This window comes from Prionailurus bengalensis, chromosome A1 (genome assembly GCF_016509475.1).
Source record: "Prionailurus bengalensis isolate Pbe53 chromosome A1, Fcat_Pben_1.1_paternal_pri, whole genome shotgun sequence".
NCBI classification, from domain to species: Eukaryota; Metazoa; Chordata; class Mammalia; order Carnivora; family Felidae; genus Prionailurus; species Prionailurus bengalensis.
This window is the reverse complement of record NC_057343.1, coordinates 26418070-26442439: the sequence shown is the minus strand read 5'-3', so window position 1 is coordinate 26442439 and position 24370 is coordinate 26418070. Positions and strand designations below refer to the sequence as shown.

General features: G+C 49.3%; 1 protein-coding gene across 8 annotated transcripts; it reads left to right on the top strand.

Annotated features, from left to right (window-relative positions):
* Positions 1 to 479: 479 nt before the first annotated feature.
* Positions 480 to 23283, top strand: SERP2 (stress associated endoplasmic reticulum protein family member 2). Of its 8 annotated transcripts, XR_006297248.1 has the most exons (7): positions 481 to 595; positions 1379 to 1496; positions 6343 to 6415; positions 15749 to 15996; positions 21883 to 22107; positions 22689 to 22817; positions 23047 to 23283. XR_006297248.1 is itself a non-coding variant. In XM_043579246.1 (5 exons), the coding sequence occupies exons 1-4, from the start codon at positions 573 to 575 to the stop codon at positions 15946 to 15948; spliced, it is 414 nt and encodes a 137-aa protein (XP_043435181.1). In that variant the 5' UTR covers positions 481 to 572; the 3' UTR covers positions 15949 to 15996; positions 23047 to 23283. The 8 variants fall into 8 exon arrangements, 6 of the variants coding, with proteins under 6 accessions (XP_043435181.1, XP_043435171.1, XP_043435207.1 ...); XR_006297249.1 differs by lacking the exon at positions 21883 to 22107 and having other exon boundaries at positions 480 to 595; XM_043579246.1 differs by lacking the exons at positions 21883 to 22107; positions 22689 to 22817.
* The last annotated feature ends 1087 nt before the right edge of the window (positions 23284 to 24370 follow it).

Below are 24370 nucleotides of genomic sequence, written 5' to 3'. Positions count from 1 at the left end.
GGATGAGCTTAATAAAGGGCCCTTAAAAGAAAGAAGGAACTTCCCCTAAATTTCTACTGACGCTAGGACACTCTCTCCACACAAAACCTTTAGAAGCCCGGCCACAGATGCCTGCAAGGGAAGCACTGAGGGGCGCGAGCCAAAGCCAAGCCTAATGCCTCCGTTCTTCCCACAGCTTCCTGCTGCCTCGGACCTTCCAGGCTGACGTTCCCCGTTTTCCTCAACGCTTCTGAGCTTCTAAGAGCTCACCTCGGTTCATGCGGCACAAGGAAAAGTGAGGGACTGAATCCCTTTCCCCCTGCCCCCACCGCCGACCAGGCAATCTGTAGGGCCCTAACACCAATGTCTGTGGGTCACATACACTTCAGTTTTTATCCCTCCACTGCAGGGAAGCTCCCAGTTCAGAGCCCTTGGGACGCGGGTGGCTGGAGGAGGGCCAAACTGCTCCAGGCAGGTGGGGAGCCTAAGCTGGTCAAATCCGTCCACTTTAGGGTAGTGACCGCCACATCTGGCTGGGCTGCAGGCCTAGGACCTTCCTCCACTCAGATGCTGACGGTTGCTGCCAGTGTTCCATGGAAGGCCCTCAGCTACCAAGGCAAGATGACGGAGCCCACTCCATCCTCGCACCCACTTATCCGCATCCTTGGGGAGTTCCAGCCCTTTCCGCAGTACTTGAGAAGGGTCCTGCGGTGGGCTTCCCTCGCCCGGGGCCCTTCCCCAGACCCCTGAAGGGGAGGTTCTTTAAACTGTCCCCCAACAGCGTGGGCCGGGACTCGCCCTCATGCCACTTGTCTTTTGAGACACCCCCCCCCGCCCCCCACCTCCACCCCCACCCCCACCCCCACCCCCACCAAGGCCCGCCGGCCGCTGCCTCCAATCCGGCCCTCGGCCAGGGGTTAGTGGTGCAAGGCAGACTGGCTTAAAGCGCGGCCGCCCCAATCCCGGCCCCGGGCGCCGGCGGGTCCCCGGCCGCGGAGCCCCAGAGCGGCTGCGCCCCCGGCCCCTATGCGCGCACAAAGCCCGCGGCCGCCGGAACCCTCGGCCCCGCCGCGTTCGGCCGCTGGATCCCGAGCCGAGCGGCTCCGCGCGCGGCGCTCCGGCCGCCCAGCGCGGGGAGGACGCGCGGCAGCGCCAGCCTCGGGGCCGCGCTGGTTAGGTAGCAGGGGGGACCGGAAGGATGGCGAGGAAGTAGGAGAGGGTTTCCTGAGATGAAAGATTACTTCCGTCCGGGCTCTGGCCTCTCTCTGGAGCCGGCTCGTTGGGGGCTGGGGAGCGGGGTGCGCGGGGCTCGGGGGCCGCGCCTTGCCACCTGCAGCGCCCGCAGCCGGCGGGACGCGCGCGGCCGGGTCGGGGGGCTAACGCGGGGGGATTCTTGCAGGTGGGACTCGAGGGCATTGTCTAGCGCCCAAGCCATGGTGGCCAAACAGCGGATCCGGATGGCCAACGAGAAGCACAGCAAAAACATCACCCAGAGGGGGAACGTAGCCAAAACCCTGGTAAGGCGGGGGCGGCGCCGACCGGGCCGAGCGGGGCAGGGCCGGCGGGGGCGGGGCGGGGCCGGCGGGCGGGTGGCGGGCGCGGGGCCCGGCCTCCCCGCTCCCCGGCCCGGGCCCGGGCCCGCCCCTCCCGCGGGGTCCCGCAGAGTGGGCGCCGAGTGCCGGGCTGTGGGGCGCGGACCTCGCGGAGCCCTGGCGGGCGGCGAGGGCCGGGTCGGTGGTGGCCCCTCAGGGGGCGGCCGCCGGGGCTACCACGGAGGCGCGGGAGAGCCTCCCCAGGAGAGAACTGGGCCTTTGTCTCCGGGAAAAACGGAAAGTCACATCCTTCAGGAACAGTTAAACCAACTGCGTGACACAGGACCCAGTAGGTGCTAGAACGTTCGATGAATGAATGAGCAGGTAAATGGAGGCCTCTTATCATCACCCCCTTCCAAGCTCCGACTCCTGGCCTCCACCCTCAACAGACACCCACCAGGATAAGGTTTCCCCTCCAGCCTCTTTGTTATGGCGCTGAATAAGTTGGAAGGGCGCAAAGTGCGAAATGAGGTTCAGACCCATGTTTCCCTCCATCCTCCGTTCTCTCCTTCTCCTCTTCTCCAGGGAGGCCTCTCGCTACCGGGCTGAAGTTTAAATGCAACGTTACTCTTGTTCACCCTGTAAGTTCTGGCTCATCCTGGTGGTATGATCCAGAACTTTGGAGACTAAACCTTTGTAACTGGACTTTAAAGTAAAATCTGTGCCTTATGCACCAGGGTTAGTTTTAGCAAAGCAGAATGTCTTCAAGAGAAAATGCCAGGTCCGTGAGTTTGGACACTCAGAGGCATGCCTGGGATGAGTTGTTGGGCAGTGTTGGTCTCCAAGTCTGTGAGCCAAGATGCCTGGAATCTGTTACCCCAGACACTTAAGTGAAGTCCAGCTGAAGCTTTGGGCTTGGCTGGAAAAGCTCGCAGACCTGATGAGGCACTTCCTTTTAGCCAAAGAAATGATCCTGGTTTGAGTAACTGAGCAAAAAACTAGAGCTGCAATGATCACACCAGAATTCTTGCAAAACTGAGCAGTACCACGGCAGAGAAATCTTAGGATCAAACTCTGTTCTACTCAGAGCTTTATCCACAGTTCCAGGCTTAACTTATGCTGGAAATTCTCTCATTGGGAGTTAGATCATTTAGTTGTGACTGAACAGTAACATGCTAATATACCAGTGAATTGGAACCGTTTTTCACATAGATCTATTTTTCCTATTTCTTTTTACTCAGAAAAACAAACCTTGCTGTCCAAATTGACCTTGAGAAACAAATTTTAATCGGTGTTAAAGCACTTAGGGTTTTATATCCCTAGGAGGTCACTTCTTCCTAGATATCATACAGACTAGCTGAGGTACTGAAAATCTCCAGTTGTGTGGTTCTTTTGAATGAACTAAGAAACTACAGAACTAACAGTTGTGAACTAAACTCAGTTGACAACATATCCCACTGCAAAAGTAGCAACACGGTAACTGATTTGCAAAGCTAAGTTATCCATCCCGGCTTGGTGAACTCAAGGTCGGCCACCTTTAGCTTTTCAAGACCATTAGAAGGTGTTTGAGACCTGGGGGAGGGGAGAGGGCGAGTTAGTGGCCTCAAAATAAGAAAAGAAAATTTTAAAATTGGAGGAAAATATTTAAATATCTAGGAAATGTAGTTGCTCTCATTTCAACTCAACTTTCAAAGCTACATTAGGACGAATGTTTAATCTCTGGTGTGAGTGAATTTTAATAGGTTCGGATATACCATGGCTTGGGGCCCTTCAGAAGTGCCTGGTACCTGTGAGGATGTTCAAACGGCCCTACTACATTTGTAATGAAAGGCTCCCAAACCAAGCCACGGTGTATGTTTATTTTCAGTTGGCTAGGAGAGCCTTTTGGTTAACTTTATTGTAAATAGGCCAACATCCAAAAAGAAAACCGAAGTACTTTAAGCCCTAAATCTCATTGTCCTAATTACAGGTCAAACCCAATTATACTTTGAAAGAAGTAACTTGCAAGAGATCACTTGTTTGGGAGGAAATTGGGAACATATGAACAGATTCGAACTGAAAAATCAGCATAAGCATTCGGAAATAAACCCCTTCAATTGTATGCAGATGCTTCAGTATTTCATTAGCTAATAACTGTGGAGTAAATCGATATTATTCTCCCAGATAGCAGATATATCCAAAAAAACAGAAGTAATCATTTTGTGATTATATGGTAGTAACTTCTCCAGAATGAAGGGGATTTAAAGTTCAGAGTTCTGAGTTACCCTGCTAGTATATAATCATGGGGGAAATGAGCCCCTGACATTATGAGGGAAGTAACATACTCCTGTTTGAAATAAACCATGTCATTTGCAAGATTCTGCTGCTTGTCTTACCTTTACCAGCGATAGATTCAGGCTTAGGTGAATTGCCCCAAGGGGATTGTGCTGGGGACTGCTTCTAAAACAGGAATTCAGAGCTCTCAAAAAAAAGGATATATTGGTGTTCTTGAGCTCTGAAAATCCCCAGATCATATCGAGTCACTGGAAAATGCCATCAAACAGATTTTGGTACTATAGAGTCCAAGCTCTGCATGTTGATAATTTGTGTTTTTCTGCAAAGGACAAATAATGGACTCCATTGCTATCTGCACCCGGCCAGTAATTCATTTACAGGCTCCTGAATTCACTTGTTGGCTTTGCTGGAGATCAATGAGCTTTTTATATAGCGTTAGTGGGATGACAGCAACAGAACTGGTTTGTGGTCAACCGTGACAGATGGGTTAGGAAGTTAGTGAAAGAGGGTGGGGACGGGGTAAGTGCCGCACTCTGTTCAGGTAACCTTATTTGATATCTCTGTTATTTACGTGATCTGGCCTTGACCTGGCGTTGGGTGCCAAAGAATGACACAGTGACAACACTGGTTCAAGTTATCTTACGCAGTTATGTAAGACTGATTTTGTCCTTGTCTGGTCAAGAGCGGGCACCTATTCCCTTGCAGTGCGATTTGTTTGTGCAGGCGTGGTGGTGGAAACAAGCTCGTCGAGGACAGAGAACCGAAGGGTTTTAATCCTTGGACTCTGCCTGCCACTAACACTTTAATCTCTGCTCTGGTATGGAGAGAGTCAGGGATAACCCTATCACCAATTAGGAAGTATTTACAAAAAAGGTAATATCCTTCCTAGATCCCGTCTTTACTCTGCTTGACCTAAGAAGCCATATTTAATGACGTTGGTGTGCTTATTCATTCTTCAGTGAACACTTATTGAGCACCTACTATGTTTAAGTCCTGTGCTAGGCATTGCTATATGCATTGACACGTGAAAGAGACACAGTGCCTGCCCTGGTGGGGTAGGGTCCGGTGGAGAGACAGACAGTAGACACGTTATCATGAGAATAAACATGAGATACAAACGGGGATAAATGCTGTGAAGAAAACATACATGGCGATTTAAGTGGTAAGGGAACCCACTTGAGGTAGAAGAGAGAAGGCTGTCTCAGAAAGTAACAGGTAAGCTGAGAACCGAAGAATTGTTGCCTTATTTATAATAAAATGAGTTCTTGTCTTGACGTGGGTAACAGCCTATTTCTGGCTCACACACGTGAGGAAATGTTAGTGAGTTATTTTCTTCACTCTAACATCTCCCTTTTTATTGGAGAAGATCACTGTTTTTTTGGACGCCTCTCTCAAAAAAAAAAATAGTTTTTCCTTGATCGATTTGATTTTTTTTAATGTTTACTTATTCACGAGAGAGTGAGAGACAGAGTGCGAGAAGGGGAGGGGCAGAGAGAGAGGGAGACACAGAATCCGAAGGAGGCTCCAGGCTCTGAGCTGTCAGCACAGAGCCCGACGCGGGGCTCGAACCCAAAAGCCGTAAGATCGTGACCGAGCTGAAGTTCTACGCTCAACTGACCAAGCCACCCAGACACCCCCATCGGTTTGATTTTAAGGACCAAGCCGTACCTGCAAATAGACCTAGAGGGGTTGTGGATGGTTGTTCTTATTACGTCTGTGTTTTTAGTTTGAGGGGAGCAGGAGGTGTGCAGGGACTGGGTTCGTGTGTGCACAGTAGTGCCATTCTGCTCCCCAGGGAAGGAAGAGATTCCTTCAAAGTGTAAGCTTCATTTGGGTTGAGGAACTTTTCTCATTACAAAATGCTGCTTCCTTTGCCTACGCGCTCACCGTTGCTGTGGTGCTTCCGCCATTCTGAGAATTTCCACAGCACTCACCTTCCCCATGTTCTTGGCGTGTGGAAGGTTTTGAGAAAATGGCTGTTCTGTGACCTTATTTGGAATCCACAGATTGGGGAATTTAAGATGATTCTGTTAGTGGAAACCACCCAGGCTCTGTAATGAGGCAAGTCTAAATTTGAATCCCAGCCCTTGATCAAATTAACAAACTCTGGGTGTCAGTTTCCCAACCACAAAATGGAGTTGATAACACTTGCCCGGCATGGAGTTGTGAGTGGTGGAAAGAGTGGTTGTAGATTGCCTAGGATAGAGCCTGGCATCCAGTGTGCCTTCAACAAATGGAAGCAATTATTAGTACTATCATTTGGGACTCCCAATCACTGTATCAGTTGGTACTTATACCCCATCTGTCCCTAGCATACTTAAGAGTGCCAAGTGCGCTGAGTTACAGGAGTATAAATAAGGTTATTGGTTAATTTTTTTCACACCTATCTGGATCCTTCACAATTGGCTTTATTCAGCTATTCCCTGCCCATTGGGCATTGAGAATGGATCCATCTCACCCATCGTGGTATTCCCAATCTTTAGTAGGGTCTAGTAGTACCCCACAAATGTTTCCTGAATGAATGAACCTAATCTTACTTTACCCCATTCCCTTTCAGAGGCCGCAAGAAGAGAAATACCCTGTGGGACCATGGCTGTTGGCACTGTTTGTTTTTGTTGTCTGTGGCTCAGGTATGGGTTTTTCGCTGACTTCATAGACCATGCTGTCCTCTGTCCTTCAAAAACACAGGTTTTATTCACAAGAAAATAGACAAAAAAAAATACACACACACACACACACACACACACACACACATTGTTCTGGGATTCAAGTTAATCTCTGCCTGAAGCCTTCATCTTAATGGGTTTTGATTTGGTCTCTAGTCTAGCAGAGCAAATATGAGTAGAGACAAAATTGATATCCTATCAAATCATAATCATAAAATGATTACACTGAGTAATTAAATTGGCTGTTTACACTTTAGAGTTCAGTAAAACATAGCCTAAAAAGGGCATTTAGGACAGAAAGTGGAACACCTGTCTGTCTACCCAAGGTAGATCCAGATTGCAGAGAAAGGGAGAGGCTTTATGCCTTTCTCAGAGGAAACTCTACAGAACTCATAAATAGAACTGAGCCTTTGACCTGAGCCTCAAGGTACAGTCACCTCACACTGAAAGGTGGCCAAGTTCAGAGAGCTTTGCTTACACTCACGTGCAAACATGCGCACACACAGGGGAGGCTTGAGCAAAGGATCATGCAGTTGTCTCTCGTTGAATTTGGTTACTGGGAGTCTTGTAATTCCTGGTCCCCAGGGGTTGGGTCTCTAAGATAGTGGTAAGTGAGGAATAGTGGGGCTACTTCTAACAAGGCAGGCCTTCCGAGGTTCCTGAGATCTCTCACTCGAAGAAACAAAACTGCGCACCCCATTCCCAAGGATGTGACTCGAAGGGAATATTTTACCCAATACAGGGAATCCCTCTTCCTTAACAGAGTTTACCCAACCTCCACTGGAATACTTCTGAGGGTGAAGGGCTCACTTCTTCAAAACGCCTATCCCATTTCTGTATAGCTCTAGTTATACATCTTTTGAACTACACTGAACTATCTTTTCAGTAGTTCAGGTGCGAACTCCTAAAACCACAGGGCATGGACTCATTCTCTTCTGAACATCTTGAATCATCTTGACTCTTCGGATATTTTAAAGATGAGTTTAAATTCCGCAAACTAAACTTCCCTACTTCTCTCAACCTAGCCTCAAAAGATGTGGTTTCTAGACCCCGCTTCTGGGTACACTCCATGAGTGTCTTAAAGTATGTAACATTTGCGGCTGTGGAAGTTGGTCTAGAAGGGGTGTGACTGCTACAGAGGCATTAGGATTGCCACTGCCCTTGATCCCATCACTCTGCTTCTATTAATGTGACCCAAGCTTCAGTTTATTTTCAGCAGTCACAGCACATCCTAGACTCACATCAAGCTGAAGGATAGCCTGGCCCCTCCAAACTCTCCTTAACATAAATGCTCTACAAGCTTCAGAGAAGCATGTACATACCTCCCTCCAATCCAGAGCTGTCTCTTACCCCATCACACATTGTTTATTTTATTCATGACCCTCATCAAGGTATGACATTATTTACTTTGCTTCTTTAGTATATATTTCCCACTGCTGGGACATAAGCTCAGGGAAGGGAATGTTTATTTTCCACTAAACCGGTAGATTCTTACAAGTATTTAGCATATAGCGAGTGCTCAGTGTGGTTGGCTGAATGGATTCACGGATGGGTGGATGGGTGAGTACAGCAAGATGTTCCCCGTACTATAGATATCCAGCTGGCTTTCTTGAGACCTAATATAAAGCTTCATGAATATTTCTATTAAAATTTTATTGTTGGTTGTCAGTTGTCTTTTTATAGCGTAGCCACAAAGTCTAGAAATACAGAAGAACATGCATAGTAAATGGCTTGCATGAAATTGCATTATCATGTGCGATATGGTCAGTGACATATGATATGGTCAGCGTATCGCCTTCATCAGCGATGCGTAGTTCAGAACGCTGTACAAAATTCCGAGGAATATGGTGCATTAATGCAGCATTTCCATCACCGCCTGCATATTCGTCTGCCGTGCGTTGCCTCAGATGATTGGTCTCTGATTTTCACCCGGAAACAAAACAAACAAAAAACCATGTGCCTTTAGCAAGCCATACAAAAATCAAGAAAAATAAATCTATGTGAAAAGGTGATCTGCCCTATCAGGCCTTGTGGCCAGCCTGTAGATTGTTAGATCTTGAACCTTGAGCCTCCTATCTAATCATCTTTCTTTGCCAGCTTTATAGTCTCGGAAAGTATACTGTACCTCCAAGTCACTGATAAAGTCTAGACTTGGAGAAGCCCATGGAACACAATTCGAGACAACTCCCTCCAGGTTGACTTTGAACCTCTCTGCAAAACTTGTACAAACAATCATCGTGTCTTGGGGGCTTGGCGGGGTCCGCTGTGTGCCTGGCACTGTGCCAGGCTTTGGAACAACCACTTTCAGGAGGCTGCAGGCAACGGGAGAGGCAGATAAGGAAGCTGTCAGTTGTACCTAGGGCAAGAGTTCTATGATAGCAGAGTGCCCAGAGTGCTTGGTGGGCACGGATAAGGGACTGTGTTAGCCTGCTCAGGCTGCTATAACAAAATACCACGAGCTAGGTGGCTTAGAAGTAGCAGAAATTTACTGCTCACAGTTCTGGAGGTTGGAAGTCAGATTAGGGTGCCAGCCTGGTCTGGTGAGGACCCTTTTCCCGGTCACAGACCTCTCCTCATATCTTCATATTGTATCCTCACATGGCAGAAAGGGTAGGGAGCTCTGGGGGGTCTCTTTTATAAGAGCACTGATCCCATTCATGAGGTCTCCACCCTCATGACCCAATCAGCTCCCAAAGCCCCCGCTTTCTAGCACCATCACATTGGACATCAGGATTCCAGCACGCGGATATGGGAGAACGCAATCAGACCATAGTGGGGACTTCTCAGTCATACTGAGCAGAAGAGAAAGTTGCCCAGAGGAGGTGCCATTTGTGGTGAGTTTTGAAGGACAAACAGCCAGACCAAGGACAGGTCGTTCCACATGAGAGATTACTACGTGACAAAGGCACATAGACTGGAGATAGCGTGCCGGGCTCAAGAATGGCCAAAGCCCAGTGGCAAGGACCTGTGAGTCATCACGCAGCCCGTGTTGTCAGGGGCTACAAAGGTACAGAGCCAGTATTGTTTTCTTTTTTGGCGTCCAGATACATATTAACCGGTGCCCTCCCCAGTCTGCACCGTGAGGTAGCACATGGAGGGGGTTAAGTCGATAAAGTGATTTGGTCTGTTTTTCTCAAACCGGTGTTAGTTCTCAATATCCACCCTTTTCAAAGGGCTTGAAAACCTTCTCTAAATTACGCTTTAATTAAGATCTTGCCAGGCTATCGGTCTATATAGTAGGAACTGTATCTCCTCCCCCCGCCCCTCCCCCAACCTCCGGGTAAATTGGGACATCTGCTGACAGCAGTCTCTTGGAACCCTCCCAGTCTCCATTCGTTTTCTCAGGGATCAAGTACATTGGCTCTGTTATCCTTTCTGGGATGGGAGATCTATCAGGGGGCTGGAATGGGAGCCCGCAGGGCCCAGAGACATGGATTTAAAGTGGCTAAGAGGACACAGCACTTACTAGCATGCCACACCCCCCTGTCTTCACAGCCTGTTCTCTCCCCGGTGTCGCTTCTTTAAATCCTTGTCGTCAAGACCGCGTTGCTTTTATGGAGAGGCTAGTTAGGAGTTGGTTAACATGTTACCATGATCCCTAAGTAATGGGCTTCATCTCTTTTTTAATCGTAACTAAAAATAATCCACTAATCCACCTTTAATTTTTATTTTTTTTTTATTTTTTTTTTTTTTTGCTAACTTACCTTTTTTTTTTTTTTTCCTGCAAGCCTCAGCTCAAGTCAGGCACTGTTCTCACAGAAATGTGTCACTCTTCTCAGCTTGTCCTTGGTGCTGTGCCCTTCCTTCTATCTTTGTACGCGTGCTTTTCGAAGCCAAACATGTCATGAAAAACACAATAACTCCTTTAGGTCTGTCCCGGTTCCCACCTCGCTGGGATTAGTCACGATTCAGTTCGTCTTGCAGAGCCTACTGCCCTTCTTGAGTTTCTCCTCCTTCAGGTTGTGGGGCCAGTGTCTTCTCTATATTTAAGAGAGTGTCGGGGCGCCTGGGTGGCACAGTCGGTTAAGCGTCCGACTTCAGCCAGGTCACGATCTCGCGGTCTGTGAGTTCGAGCCCCGCGTCGGGCTCTGGGCTGATGGCTCAGAGCCTGGAGCCTGTTTCCGATTCTGTGTCTCCCTCTCTCTCTGCCCTTCCCCCGTTCATGCTCTGTCTCTCTCTGTCCCAAAAATAAATAAACGTTGAAAAAAAAAAATTTTTTAAAAAAAAGAGAGTGTCATGTCCTAACGGCTAGCCATGCCGTCTGTGGGTTCCTTTGCCTCATGTCATGAGCCTTCCTGGTGAGAGAGAGGATGACGGAAGCCTCGTGTCACTATTCTCTCTGAGGCCAGGTGGCTGGCGGCTCATATGTTGTATATTTTTATACAGACGGGGAAAATATGAAAGCTTCCAATATTAATGAAGGTGCTGATCAATGATCTGATTCTCTTGAACAGAGACAACGCTCTCATCACCTCACTCTGTTGACCCACTTGTCCCATGATGATTGGTTGGGCAAAGTGCTCTTTTTAGAAATAGTGTCCGTGTACCTAGGATAGGTAAATATTTGGGTCAGGCAAGTAATAAGGAATGCACACCGTATCCGTTCTCCTGGCGAGATTGTGGGAAAGGATCAGGACTGGGGAAACGTTGGCATTTAGGCTCATGCACTCTTATTGGCCACCGTTACTCCACTTCGTGTGGAAAAAAAACAAGTTAACGAACCTCCAAGAGGTCACAGGACCCCTTGACTATATGGGGCGTGATGTGTCACAGCAGTCTTGACCCCTTGCTTCTTGGCTTCTTCCCTGTGGCCTTCCTCATTCTCCACACATGCCTTTAATGCCTGCGGTGCTGATAAGAACAAGATAACAAAAAAGAAGGGAGAAGAACCAGGAGAGCAGCAAGAGTACAGAACGCAGAGGCCCCTGGCGCAAACATGCACCCAGGGAACACTCACCCCCTCATCAGGAAATCAGATAAGAGCACCAGACCTCCTGGGGCTGCCCTGAGGCCCCCAAGATGTGAGTCCAGCCCAGGTACACGGTGGTAGCCTCCAATACATTACCCCGTTGACATGCAGTTGGAAGGAGGCTATCTAAATGCACCCCTCTTCAGAGTAAGTAAATTTCCACTCTCCGTGATTGCAAAAGGGCTCTTAGGCAAGACGCTTCTTTGAAGCCTGACCGTTTGGCAGGAACAGGATGAGAGATGAAGAGGCCTCAGAGAGGAGGGTAGTTTTGGAATCTGCCAGATGTAGGTTCAAAGCCTAAGATTCACTGTCAGCTGGACAGCCTTGGACACGTTATTTACTCTCTGTATCGATTTCCTTATTGATCAACTAGGGATACGAGTAGCCCCTCCAAAGGGCATTGACTGGCTCCAGGGATATTAAGCGCTGGCCCACAGCTCGACACCTGCAGCCTCAGTCACTACCACCATCCCCATCAGCATAGCCCCGATAGTGGCACCGTGGATGGGAGGGCCTGGTGTGCCATGGGGGGGGGGGGGGGGGGGGAGGTTCAGGTTTCCATTTGCTTTGCATCTTTCCCGGCTGGGCCTTCTGTGGGCAGCCCATGGGCAAGGCTCAGCCACTCACATTGGTCTTGCTCTTCAACAGTAGGCCCGGCCTCTTCGCTCCAAGGATGAGTGTCTGCAGTTTGATAACATTCCATTCCGAGGGTGTGAGCCTATCTTTCCATGATAAAGCTTCAAAATCTTCCCAACCTCCCCACGCAGGGGAAAGGAAGAACCCACCTACAGACTAAAATCAACAAACAGGGGTTTGTAGTTTACGTCGATATCAGAAATATCTATTTCTGATATCTCGACCTGAATACACCACTGTTTTGCTATAAAAGTTCTCTTTGTGAGATGCAAAAGCTCTGGGAACAGTGCGTTCTTTTGAGACCCAGTATTATCCAGATAGAGGACATCTCAGGGCCATATGGTTCTTTGTTTTGTATAATTTGGTAGCTAGCTGTATTGTTATTATATACATCCTGTCAGAAATCTGAAACCTGTTTCTCAGAAAGCGTGTTACGAGAAAACCTCATACGAGGTTTATGTTATGAGTTATGAGTGTCCTCAGATAATTATTCCAAACTTCTCTTGTTCAAGTCTTGCTTGGCCCGGGACTTTGTTTTGCTTGGGCCTTTTTAACTGGTTACATTTGTCTTTACTTGATTTCCTAGGGCCCCAGATCCACACTGAAGCCTTAAGGATTCAAGCATCCCGCCCCCCGCCCAGCCCCTCTTAGAGACTCTGCTGTGTTTTTCTTCTCTTTTTATAAAAACACTGTCTTCCATTTCTGCAGGCAGTGGGGCCTCTTTCCAGATAAGCACCTCATCCTGTCTCTCCTGGCCCTTGGTTTCAAACCTGCCTCTTTGAGAACCGTGTGATAGCTTCTGAAGAGTGCTGGTTTTTATCTCGAGACTCAGAGACAAGCGTGACCCAGAATGTCTGTCTGAGGCGGCAAAGATGCCGTTGCTCAGACCGGCCCGCCGCTATCTCTGGGGGACACTTGCAGTCCTGATGCACTGCCCCAGACCATGAATGAAGCCAGTCACCCTGCAGTAACCCTGGATTTTCCTCTACTTTTGTCCTCAGCTCCTTTAAGAGTTTTCTAGACAAGGATTCTGAGGCCACGCCCAAGCTCCGGGGGGTGGGGGGAAAGTGTGCTGCAATTGATTAACAATGTCCATCCTAAACCTGGTGTGGACAGCGGGGTCCCGTGCTCACCCTTGCCATCCCTGGCCTTTCCGTGATGGGAGTGCCACGGGGTTCACAGGACAACTGTCTTCCGCATTCCCAGCTTTCCTCTTTGACCAGAATGCCCCCTGGACTCCACGAGATTGATTAGGTCTTTTCCTTAACACATTCGTTGTCCAGACAATCGGGCTGTTTAGTCAGCATATACGCGCATCTTGTGATCCTGTAGCATGATTTCCCTTGTCCGAGCCCCGTGTGAAACTTCACGGTGACAGATGGCAGCGGCCCGAGACCAGGCTCTTTGCAACCTGCTTGTCCCCTCCCCTGTCCTTACCCCTCACTGAGGTTTCTACTGGGATTAATGGAGTCCCCGTTTAATTCCTATTATCCCTTGATTCCCAGAGGGAAACTCTCACACATCAGCCGTGCCCCAGCTCCCTCCCTCAGACCGTTTCTCCCTCATGTATTCCTAATTTCAATTTGATTTCTCTCTCTCTGGCCAAGCCTGATATTCATTTCCTAATTAGGGATTATGAGAATTTTAATGGTTACTGAAGCCTGAGCATTCTTGAAACTGATGAGCTTATATCCCCCATCAAAGGGGAACCTCTCGGGTAATAGGATTAACGAGTGGCTGTTATTTCCTTCAGACTTTTCTATTTCCCCGTGTGAGCATATATGACTTTTATAATATAGAGAAATACAGACAACTTTTATAATCTAGAAAAAATTAAGTGTATTTTAAGAAGAAAACATCTTGACTAGTGGTTTTTAGCCTGTTTTTAACAAGCAGCCAAACTCTGTTCATATCTTAGGAACAAACGAAAGAGCAGCTGTTCTGGTGGAAGTGGGATCTGTGTGTGTGTGTGTGAGAGAGAGAGAGAGTGAGTGTGTGTGTGTATGTGTGTGTGTGAGAGTAGGCGTGTGTGTGCGTTTGTGAGTGTGCATATGTGTGAGTGTGTACATATTTGTGTGTGTTTACATTTGTGAGTGCGCTTGAGAGTGTGAGCGGATGTGCGTTTGTGTGTGTGTATGTGTTTGCGAGTGTGTGTCTTTGTCTGTGTCTGTGTAGGGGGTACCTCCGGTGTTGCTGGATATTCTGGGTTTTTTTTCCATCCCCGGACAGGAACAGACATCTGGACCCTCTTTGCCCATCAAATAGGAAGCTGCGTCTGGCCCGGAGCTGGCCTCTGTCATGACAGAGCTCATGCCTCTGAGCAAACGGCCTGCTAGGTTTATTTGGCACATGAGTTGTGAGTAGTGACACTGTTTCTGGGCAGGGACATTGCTTTCGTCTGTCGGTTTAGGGGCTGTAGGCTCCCGTATCCCCCAGGGAATCTGCCTGTGGACACAGGGGAGGTGGGAGAGATAGCATGTCATAGACCAGCGCGTTTTTCAGGACAGCCTATTCAGAACGGATATGAAGAAGTGATTCCCTGAAATGTTCTTGGCTGGGCCTGAATCCCTCCCATTCCCCAGTCTCATGTTTCAGGTGGTCCAAGGATCTCCCTGTACAGAAGGCCTCTCCATTTCTGGAAGGGCCAACACCCCTGTCCTTCCTAGGACCTACTGTTTCTGCTGAGAACAGTGTGGAGGAGGGAAAGGATCAAGCCACCTGTGTGCCAGCTCCAAGGCCAGCCTCCCTGGGTTTGACACCCAGCTCTGCGACCTACTAGCCACGTGGCCTTATCCAGCTTACGCCCGTTCTAAGCCTTGGTTCTCCCATTCTTAAAAGACCTAAGAATGGTCCCTAACTCCTAGGACCTTGGGAGTTGATTGTTAGTCATTATATTCATGGCCCTTAGTCACGCTCTCTCCCCACATCTCAGCCTCCCAGGCAAGGTTCCGACCAAGACTCTGAATGCTCACAGAGAAAGAAAGAGAACATTTGGATCTTCCTAGTGATTTTGCTGTACGGTGGTAAGAAAACTTGTAGGGGGGAGCATACTAGCTCCGAGATCCTGAGGAAGCTGGGGTGATGTCAGCCAGAGGTCGGTGGGGTCACCTCTGTAGGGGCAGCGGGAGCCTCCTCTCTATTTCTAGAAAGAATTCTTTATATAAACTAGCTAATAGGGATGAGCAGGACCTGTTCATACAACTGTCTTGGCTACTTACTATACACGTATATTTTCTCTTCTCGTCACATAATCCCTACGAAGGAGCTATGGTACTCGTTTTTCCAGATCGTAAAACTGAGGCTCCTAGAGGAAATCAGCTAGCATCACACAGCTAAAGAGTGAGAGAGCCAGTCCCCAAACCTGAACTCGAAACCCTATTACACTGCCTTCCCTCCCTCTTACCACTTCTCCCAAAAGTACTACCAAGCAGAAGGTTTCCACCCACCTTAGGCCTTCAGCATATGACCATGTATTGAAAAGAATTCCTGTTAAAACATCTCCTGCTTTCCCTGCCAGAAAAGGTGCGTTGTCCAGAGGTTCCACGTATACAGCCATCCTGGGTCTGCTCCCAGATGGATAAACCCTTGACCCAGCCGTGGGCTGCTTGTTGACTGGGCCACCGGGGCACCCGACCTCCTTACCCTTTTCTGGACCTTGCTCCAGGACAGATTTGAATTCACCGTGTCTACAGGTCGACCCAAAACACTGGCCTTTCCTGGAGACCGCCAGAACTGTCTCGAAACTGTGACACCCAAAGTGGCTGTCACTCCCCTGAGACTGACAAGCAGGATGTTTGAGGAGCTGGGCAGCCTTGGAGAAGGTCTTCTATTTCACCACAAAGGGAAGACTGAGGACATGCCTCTGCCGAGAAACTCCTGCCTCGAGACCTGACATGGACACTCTGGAAAAGATGTCTCCTCAGCCACTGGCTCCCTCAAGGTGACCTGCATCCTCCCTTGTTCCATGCCCTGTACCCTGTGCCTCATGGAGCATTTGGGTTTGTGTCTGATCTGCTGCTCGAAGAGCGTTTCTGCTGTCTGCCATTTTACTGTGGATAAAGGGCATCACGCTCTTTGCTAACGTCCCTTCTCTTCACAGTGCCTTTCTGCCCTCTATCCCAGGCACCTCTGTCTTTCCCCTCGTCTCCATCTCTGGAGACGCTACCAGGAAATGCTACCGGAAATAGCATCATGCCTTCGACTCCCTTTGTGCTGATTCTTCCTGAGAGCTTAACCCGCCTTTGCGACGTCTCCTTTCTTGACGTTTCTACTTGTCTCTCACAGGACCTATACTTTTTCCTACCAGCTTTTTCATTTTTTAAATGGAAAATAATCAAAATGATGTGATTTCTAGAGCGGTCTTGTCCTCCTCAATGGTATTCCTGTGGCCTCTCTCAATCTCTCTTCTCAGCAACTCTCTTGAGCTCGCTTATCATCAACCTTATTCTCAATAAAAGTGGCCTCCTGAAGCTTCCTGTTATCTTGCAGGCAACGCCGGCAGCCTCCCACTCTCTAGCTGTCTCCCTTCTGTCACCCCTGTGTCCTGGCGCTCCCAGTTAGCCGAGGTAGGTCTGTCCCCAGGGTAAGAGTGGGCTGGGATGACACAGTCCCAGGCCTTAAGGAGTTTATGGTCTTTCATGACTTTCCTTCCCCGCCAAAGACCGGGCTCTTGCAACATCGGAATCTGAAAGCAGTTATTTGATGTTGTTTCTTGGTTCGCAAAATAATTCTCTAAGGTTTATAATATGTGTTTTCCTCCATGCTCTTTGCAATTATTCACCTTTCATTTTCCTCCAAGAAATATTCGCTGAGGACCTGCTACGTGCCTGGTGCTGAGCTAGGCCCAGGGTGGTCATGAGCAAAATCATGCACGGTCCCTGCTGTCCTGGAGCCTTCAGTCTGGTGGGGAAGCAACATAAGTTTACCAAGTAGTCATGTTGAAACCTGCGCGATTTCAGTCATGAAAGTGGAGGAGAGACATGTAAAGCTGTGAAAGCAGATAAGGCAAAAGGCTGGGCAAGTGGTTCTCAGAGTGTGGTCCCTGGACCAGCAGCCTCAGCATCACCGGTGACCCAGTTAGAAATACACATTCTCAGGGCACCTGGGTGGTTCAGTCAGGTAGGCATCCAACTCTTGATCTCAGCTCAGGTCTTAATCTCAGGGTCCTGAGTTCAAGCCCCACGGTGGGCTCCCCCCTGGGCATGAAGCCTACTTAAAAACAAATACACATTTCCATTTCCCACTCTAGACCCACTGGATTAGAAACTCTGGAGGTGGGGCCCAGCCTCTGTTTTCACACATCCTCAGGAGACTACCATACACACGCAGGTTTGAGAACTCTTGCCTCAGATGGTCAAAGAATGCTTCTCTGCAGAAATAACTTCTGGATTATAAAGGAAAACTAGGCAATAGGGTACGGCGGGAGAAGTATTTCGTACAGAAAGAGTGGCACATGGAAAAGCCCTGAGAGTTTTGAAAACATGAGGGATTAGCCCAGGAGAGAAGAGTAATATAAGATACATCTGGACAGGTTGATAAGACCAGGATATATAGGTCATGGAGGCCACATCAAGGATTGGGCAATAGGAAGCTTTTTGATGTGCTTGAAACACAGGGATGACACAATCTTACTTGTTTTCATTTAAAGAATAAATCTAGCTACAGTATGGAGCAAATATTGCAGAAGAGCAAGGGTAGACCAGTTGGAGGTCATGGCAGGGGTCTGGGGAAAGATGGCGGTAACTTGCACAAAGGTGGTTTCTGGAGGGACGGGGAGAAAGGTGCATAATCGCAAGATTCTTAAAGTCCACAGGTGTTGGTAATCAGTTGGAGGTGCCGAGGATGACTCTTGCGTTTTGAGTTTATATGCAAGATGGAGGGTAACGAGGCCAAGTTCGGCAGTGGGAAGGGATCCTGAGAAGGTCCTGTTGAGTTTGAAGCGTCTTTGAGCCACCTACGTGTAGATATCAATTCAATGATGGAAGGTGTGGGTCTGGAGCTCTGGGAAGTCAGGGCTGGCAGTACACATAGGTGAGTCAGCAAAAGCTAAGGGCCACCTAAAATTGTGGGGCAGGGTGAAGTCACCCGGGAAGTGAGAATGTGAGACATGAGTGAGAATAGAAGAAAGCCCGAGTGCTCACTGAGAGGTGTCATTATTCTTGTTTATTGGTCAGATGGAGTTAGGATGACCCCTGTAAAACCCATTTAGTGTAAAGAGCCAAAGAAAACTAGAAAACCAGGGAAATATAGTGTCACAGAGGCCAAGGGATGAGAGGGTATAGGAGGGAGTGGTCAACAATGGTGAGTCAGGAAGTCAGGCAGGAGGTAGCTGGAAACTGCCCATTGGATTAAGTGACATGGAAGGCGCTTTGTGTCCCTAGCAAGAGATATTTTCGGTGGCGTGAAGAGAGCAGGAGCTAGAATAAAGTGGATTGAGGTGGGAATTGAAAGCAAGGAAATGGAGAAAGTGAGTATAGACAGCTTTTTAGAAATGGTTGCAAAGCGGAAGAGAGGGCACCTGTTGGTAGCAGATGTGGACTCGGGCGGATTGATCCGGTTCATTTGATTGTTGAGTGTGAATGTTTCTTGCTTGCTAAAGCCTGAGGATTTCGTTGAAAGGGGATGGTTAAATAAAAGAGAGATGTGACCATCCGAGGTCACCAAAGATCAGGATGCCAAACACAGGTTGGAGAGGGCAGGGGCTCGGGGATTCTGTGGCTCCTGCGCTAGCCTGGATTTTTCTGAACCCCAGTGACTTGCCCGAGGCCAGATGCCCTGACCTGGAATGTCTGCCTGTCCCTCCTTTCCTTGGCATCTCTCTTCCCTGCTGTCTGGCTTACCCACGGCCCCTTTCCTACAGCCTGCTCAGCTGTTTTCTCAGCTTTGTTCACCCACTGTTAAGTTATTAACTTGTCAGGGTCCAGACTCCCCACTTCCTTTCCCTCTTTGAACCCACTGTTGGCTCCCTTCCTGGTCGCTGCCTCGGGAAGCCAGCACGTGGAAAGCCAGGGTGACTCTGCCGGTCATTACTGGCAGGCACAGAGACGTACAATTAACGTAATTGCTCTAGAATGTTGAAGGCTTCTTAAAGACATTGATACAACTGAAAAAGGAATAATAAACGCAACCCACTCTCCCTTATCTCAAAGGTGAAGGCAAATGGTGAACTTAAAACGGACTTTATTCAAAGTAATTTCTCCAACCAGGTTCCATTTTAAAGAGTCACCTGTACACCTGTTAAGGACCATCAGATTTTTACATTTAATTCATGGATTCAGTAGGGTCAAGAGTGATCTTTAATTAGTTCTTAAAGCAGACTTAGGAACTGGTAAGTTGCTTTACCAGAAGTGTTGCTACTCCGAAACAAAAAAAAAAATCTCATCTAAGACTCTTTAGAGAAATTTGCAACCGTTCTGAAAAGAGAATTGAGTGGCCTTATCATTACCTAGCACTTTTGAAGTCATGAATTAACTTAATGGGGCATGATGGACCGAAGGCACAGACTGTTTCCTATTTGTTGACCTACTTTCCGCTGATAACGATGTCCTGTCTAAGGCTAAAATGAAGGGAGAAATAACATTTTTGAGCATTTTATTATGGGCAGATTTTTTTTTTGCTTCTATCATGATCTTCATTCCTTGCCATCCTCTGAGATGCACATTATCTACAGCTTTACCAGTAGAGAAAGCAGGGCTCTGGAACTGTGTGGGAGTTTCCCGAAGTTCACACCACTAGGGAGTGGCAGGTGGCACTTGGTACTTGAGCTCTGGTCTCGTGCTCACGCACGGAGAAGCAGCGGTCATGACCGGAGAGATGGTAACAATAGCAGTAGCTCCCACGCATCGAGCCCTCCGTGTAGGCAGAGCCACTGTCGTTATCGTTTAATCCCTATGACAGCACCGCAAGCACCATGGTTCTCATTTCACCCAAAAGGAGGCGGTCTCGAAAACGTTAACTAATCCGTCCGGTGAAGAACTGGAATTCAGACCTAGTTCCATCTGACCCTGCCCTTCCATGGTAGACCTGTTTGTCAAGATTAGGGATGCTTCCCTGACCCCAAGAACAAAACGTGAGGCACGGTAGATGTAGATATTCTTTTTCCTAATGTTGTCCAATATACAGCTGCCTCCCAGCACTCCCGTTGAACCGGAATACGGCATGTTTATTTAACGTTTGTTCCTTGTCAGCCCTGGCAGGGGAGGACAGGAAGGTCAGCCATTTCTGTGAGCTTATCCATTTGGGGAAGGTACTTTCTCACCCCCTCAGCAACTTCTGCTGTCATAGACCCACCCCCAAACCCGGGATGGGCCAAGGAAACTTCCGAGCACAACCATAATGGAGGATCACAAGTTGTTGAATTCACTCCTTCGCTGGACGCGGAGAGGACAGTTCACACAGAACTGGCTAACTTCGATTTTCTGTGTAATTCTAAACGGTCTTTGTGTTCAGCTTGGTCGGTAGCAACATAGTAACAGAAGAGGGCCCAGCACAGGCTGGTTTGGTAACACCAGAGAGGTGAGCGGAGATCATCACTGAAATAAAGGACGCAGAAGCAGAAACGAGAGCCCAGAGCACAGCCAACCAGAGCTGTTTGGGTCTCAGATCAAATACCTTGCACACCCCGTGCCAATACTCCATCGGGGTCTTAGCAATGACTGTTTTTCATTATGGTCACACTGAACCTTCGTGAAAAATTAATATTATGTCAGGTTTGGTGTATATCCAATTTAGGAGGGTAGTGATGATGCGTGCAGGGTTTTTGTTTTGGTTTAGTTTCGGTTTTTTAGGGAAAAAAATGCATTCATGCTTTATCTTTCCTTCAAATCTAGCTGTCCAAGGAAGATCCCCCAAGGCCCTGTGTGTTACTAACCTCTGCACACCCAAAGCACAGTACCTGGTTTACAGTACGTGCTCACTAACGTTAGATGATGGAACGTCAAGGGCTTGTTTCCCGAAGGTTCTGGGTAGCCTGCTTTAGCGTGGCCGCTCAGCTCGTCCCTGTTTATCCTGTTTTTAGACGGGATTAAATGAAATGATACCCAGCCTCACCTCCAAGAAATCATGCAGCACGTGGTAGTGACGGTTCTCATCTGTTCTCGTCCTCATCAAGCCTGACCACCATTGCCCTCTGGGGAGGGCGTAACAAAGACGCTTCGGCCTTATGTTCCCCGGGACACATTTAACCCCAATAGCTAGAACCGGGCCGGGGGAGCTAACTCGCTCTTAGCAAGATAAGCGGGGGTGCCAGGTGGGCTTCCAGGCTCCCCACCCCCTCGGTCAAAAACTCCTGGTGGCTCTGGATGAGAGGTAGCGGCATTTCAGGGGAGTTACAGGCAGCCAGCAGATCTTGCATCAAGGGCTACCGGCATCCAGGGGCCCGGTTTGATGCATCTGCTCCAAGCACCTGGCCTGCATTCCCTGCTCGGGGGCCGCTCATTTTCCAGGCCACTGCCGTTTTGAAAAGGCAGCCTCGCTGACCTGTGAAATGAGTGCGGTGCCTGTATGAGAGCCCCGTCCCCTCTCCCCAGCAGCCACAGGACACTTCTGGGGAAGGGGGCCAAATCCGTGAGCGCCTGAGGGATCCTGATGGAATTAGCAGGAGTTATCTATAAATCCCCGAGGCATCCATCAGCAGACAGAGCAAGGCTGCCTTTTTAAAGAAGTTCACTGACCTCGTGTTAACTTAACTCCTTGTTAGGAAATATCTAATCAGCTGGATGCTAACATGTCAAGGGCCCAGGGGTCAGCAGAAGCAGGGTTCGCTGTGGGCTTGGGTTTCCAGCTGTGTGCTGCCTGCTATCTGAGCTGTCTTGTTTTCCTCTTTCAGCTATCTTTCAGATCATTCAGAGCATAAGGATGGGCATGTGAGAAGGCCTGGGGATTTGACCCTGCCCCCTCCCTCTGGAGGGCGGAGGACCACTTAAGCTTTTAGCCAGGGATCTGTGGGAAGCAAACAGCCACACCGAGTAGAAAAAAAAAAGGCTCCCTCCATTGTTCCCTGATCACTTCATCGTGGATGTCAGACCACATTGCCTTCTCACAGGACATCTTGGTACATCCGTGTTCTCGAGCGGAAAGGACATTTTGCTTTTCTGTTGGTGGGATTGGTAGCTCCCAGATGTCTGCGGCAGCACCCTGTCTGGTTTTGCCCCTGGTCTCACAAATGTATGTATGTGGCCCTCCGAAGGATCACCAGGTTACTTTCTATGGATACAGCCTCTCCTCCGTTGGGGATTGGTTTTACGAATAAATGTCTTTGTTCAACCTTATACCATGTGTGGGTTACAGTGAGAAACCTGAAGTGAAGAACATGCCAGAATAGCTCCAGGTGGGGCTGGGGTGGGGGGTGGGGGACAGGATTAGACGTTTGGGAAAGGGTCAAGGAATCTGTGGCTGGGGAATTAGAGCTAGATTTACCTTCGAGGTCTTGGCCCAGAATGAAGCCCTGGGCTGCTCTCATGACCTTGGATTTTCCACACATTTTACTTTTTTACTCTTTTTTGTTTTGTTTTGTTTTGTTTTGGGCGGGGTTTTTTTGTTTGTTTTTTGTTGTTCTTTTTTTCGATGCAGAAAAGCCACCTGCAAAGCGTGTCAAGGTTCGATTAGCTGTTATCTGCTCTTTGTCTGTCTTAGGACTTGACGAGGAGCAGGTGTCTGAGCCCTCTTTATGAAAACCAGCCAACCTCAGGACCCAGGAGGGCTGGAGTCTCATCTCATTCTGGGTGGTCAGCCTGGAGGCTGGGAGAGTTTGGCCCAGGGCTGGTGGGTGCACACCTCTCCCTGGCCAGCCTCCCCACAGCCCCTCAGAGTGTGGTCTGCCTACATGGGCATCCCAGTGTGTGGCGGGGGTGGGGCAAGTGGGAGATGCATCTGGAAATGCAGACTCTGGGGTTCTACCTTACGCCTGCTCAATTTAAGTGCGGCAGGTGGGGCCGACGCTAATGTTTTGTACAAACTCCCTGGGTGAGGCTTACGCACTCTAAATTTTCAGGACCACGATCCTGAGAAGACCCGGCTGAAGAGAAAGTTTTGTCCCATTCCAAGCGGCAAAGACAGCCCCCGCTGAAGCTTGCTCTTAAGCGAGGCCTATCCTGCGGGCACGGCTGGTGGAGGAAAGGGAGAATCAGCCTGCTCGGTTGTTCTGACTTCTGATACGGCCTCAGGAAGTCCGAGGGGCGACCACAGAGATCGGCATCGGGATCAAAGATGTTCAGTGTGCAACTTTAAACAGTCCTGTGTTGCTTCTTAAAATTCCATCTTTGCACTCTTGGCAATTTTGTTCATTCCTCAATATTGGGAGAACTTTAAACATGGAAGCGGTGGCAGTGGCCAGGACTTCTGCCAACCACTTCGGGGGCTTTGTTGGAAATGGTGCACTTGGAAATGGGGGGAGGGGAGCTTTTTGTCCACTGGAGTCTTTTACGAAACCCAGACCCTTCAGTGATATTCTTTAGGGCCTTCTTTTCTCCCATCCTCCTCCTCCTCCTCCCCCTCCTCCTCTCCCTCTCCATCCTCCCCCTTCTCCTCCCTTCCATCCCCTCCTCCCCCTCCTCCCCTCCCTCCTCCTCCTCCCCTTCCTCCTCCTCCTTCTCCTCCCCTCCCTCCTCCTCCTCTCCCTCCTCCTCCTCCCCTCCTCCTCCTCCCTCCTCCCCTCCTCCTCCTTCTCTTCCCCTCCCTCCCCTCCCCCCTCCTCCTCCCCTTCCTCCTCCTCCTTCTCCTCCCTCCCTCCTCCTCCCCTCCCTCCTCCTCCTCCCTCCTCCCCTCCTCCTCCTTCTCTTCCCCTCCCTCCTCTTCCCCTCCCTCCTCTTCCCCTCCCTCCTCCTCCCCCCCTCCTCCTCCCCCTCCTCCCCTCCCTCCCCCTCCTCCCCTCCCTCCTCCCCCTCCCTCCTCCCCCTCTCCCCTCCTCCCCCTCCTCCTTCTCCTCCTCTCTTCCTGCTGAGAAGAGGGTTGCAGGCCTGCTTCAAAACCAGCAGCCCCAAGGACAGTCTACCACCCTTGTGCTCCCCATCACTGCCACTGCCAGGCCCCTCCCAAGCCGGCAGAAGGCATCTCCCACCACGAGAACTGCACACGAGATGCTCTGCGAGCTGGTCCCCTCATCCTGTTGGCTCTGCTGCCTGTTCTCTTCTAGGTCACTGAGTAAGACCAGTGTACTGTGAAAGATCAGACCTCAGGGCTCCTGCCAAGAGGCCAGAGGAAGAAAGGCTGCTTGACGTAGTTTACCTGGTCCGTGCTCCCTTACGTGGCCTAACTCCCACATGGCCTAGTCTTGCTCGGAGTCTGGCCTTTCTCTTCCTGCCCTAACAGCATGCCCG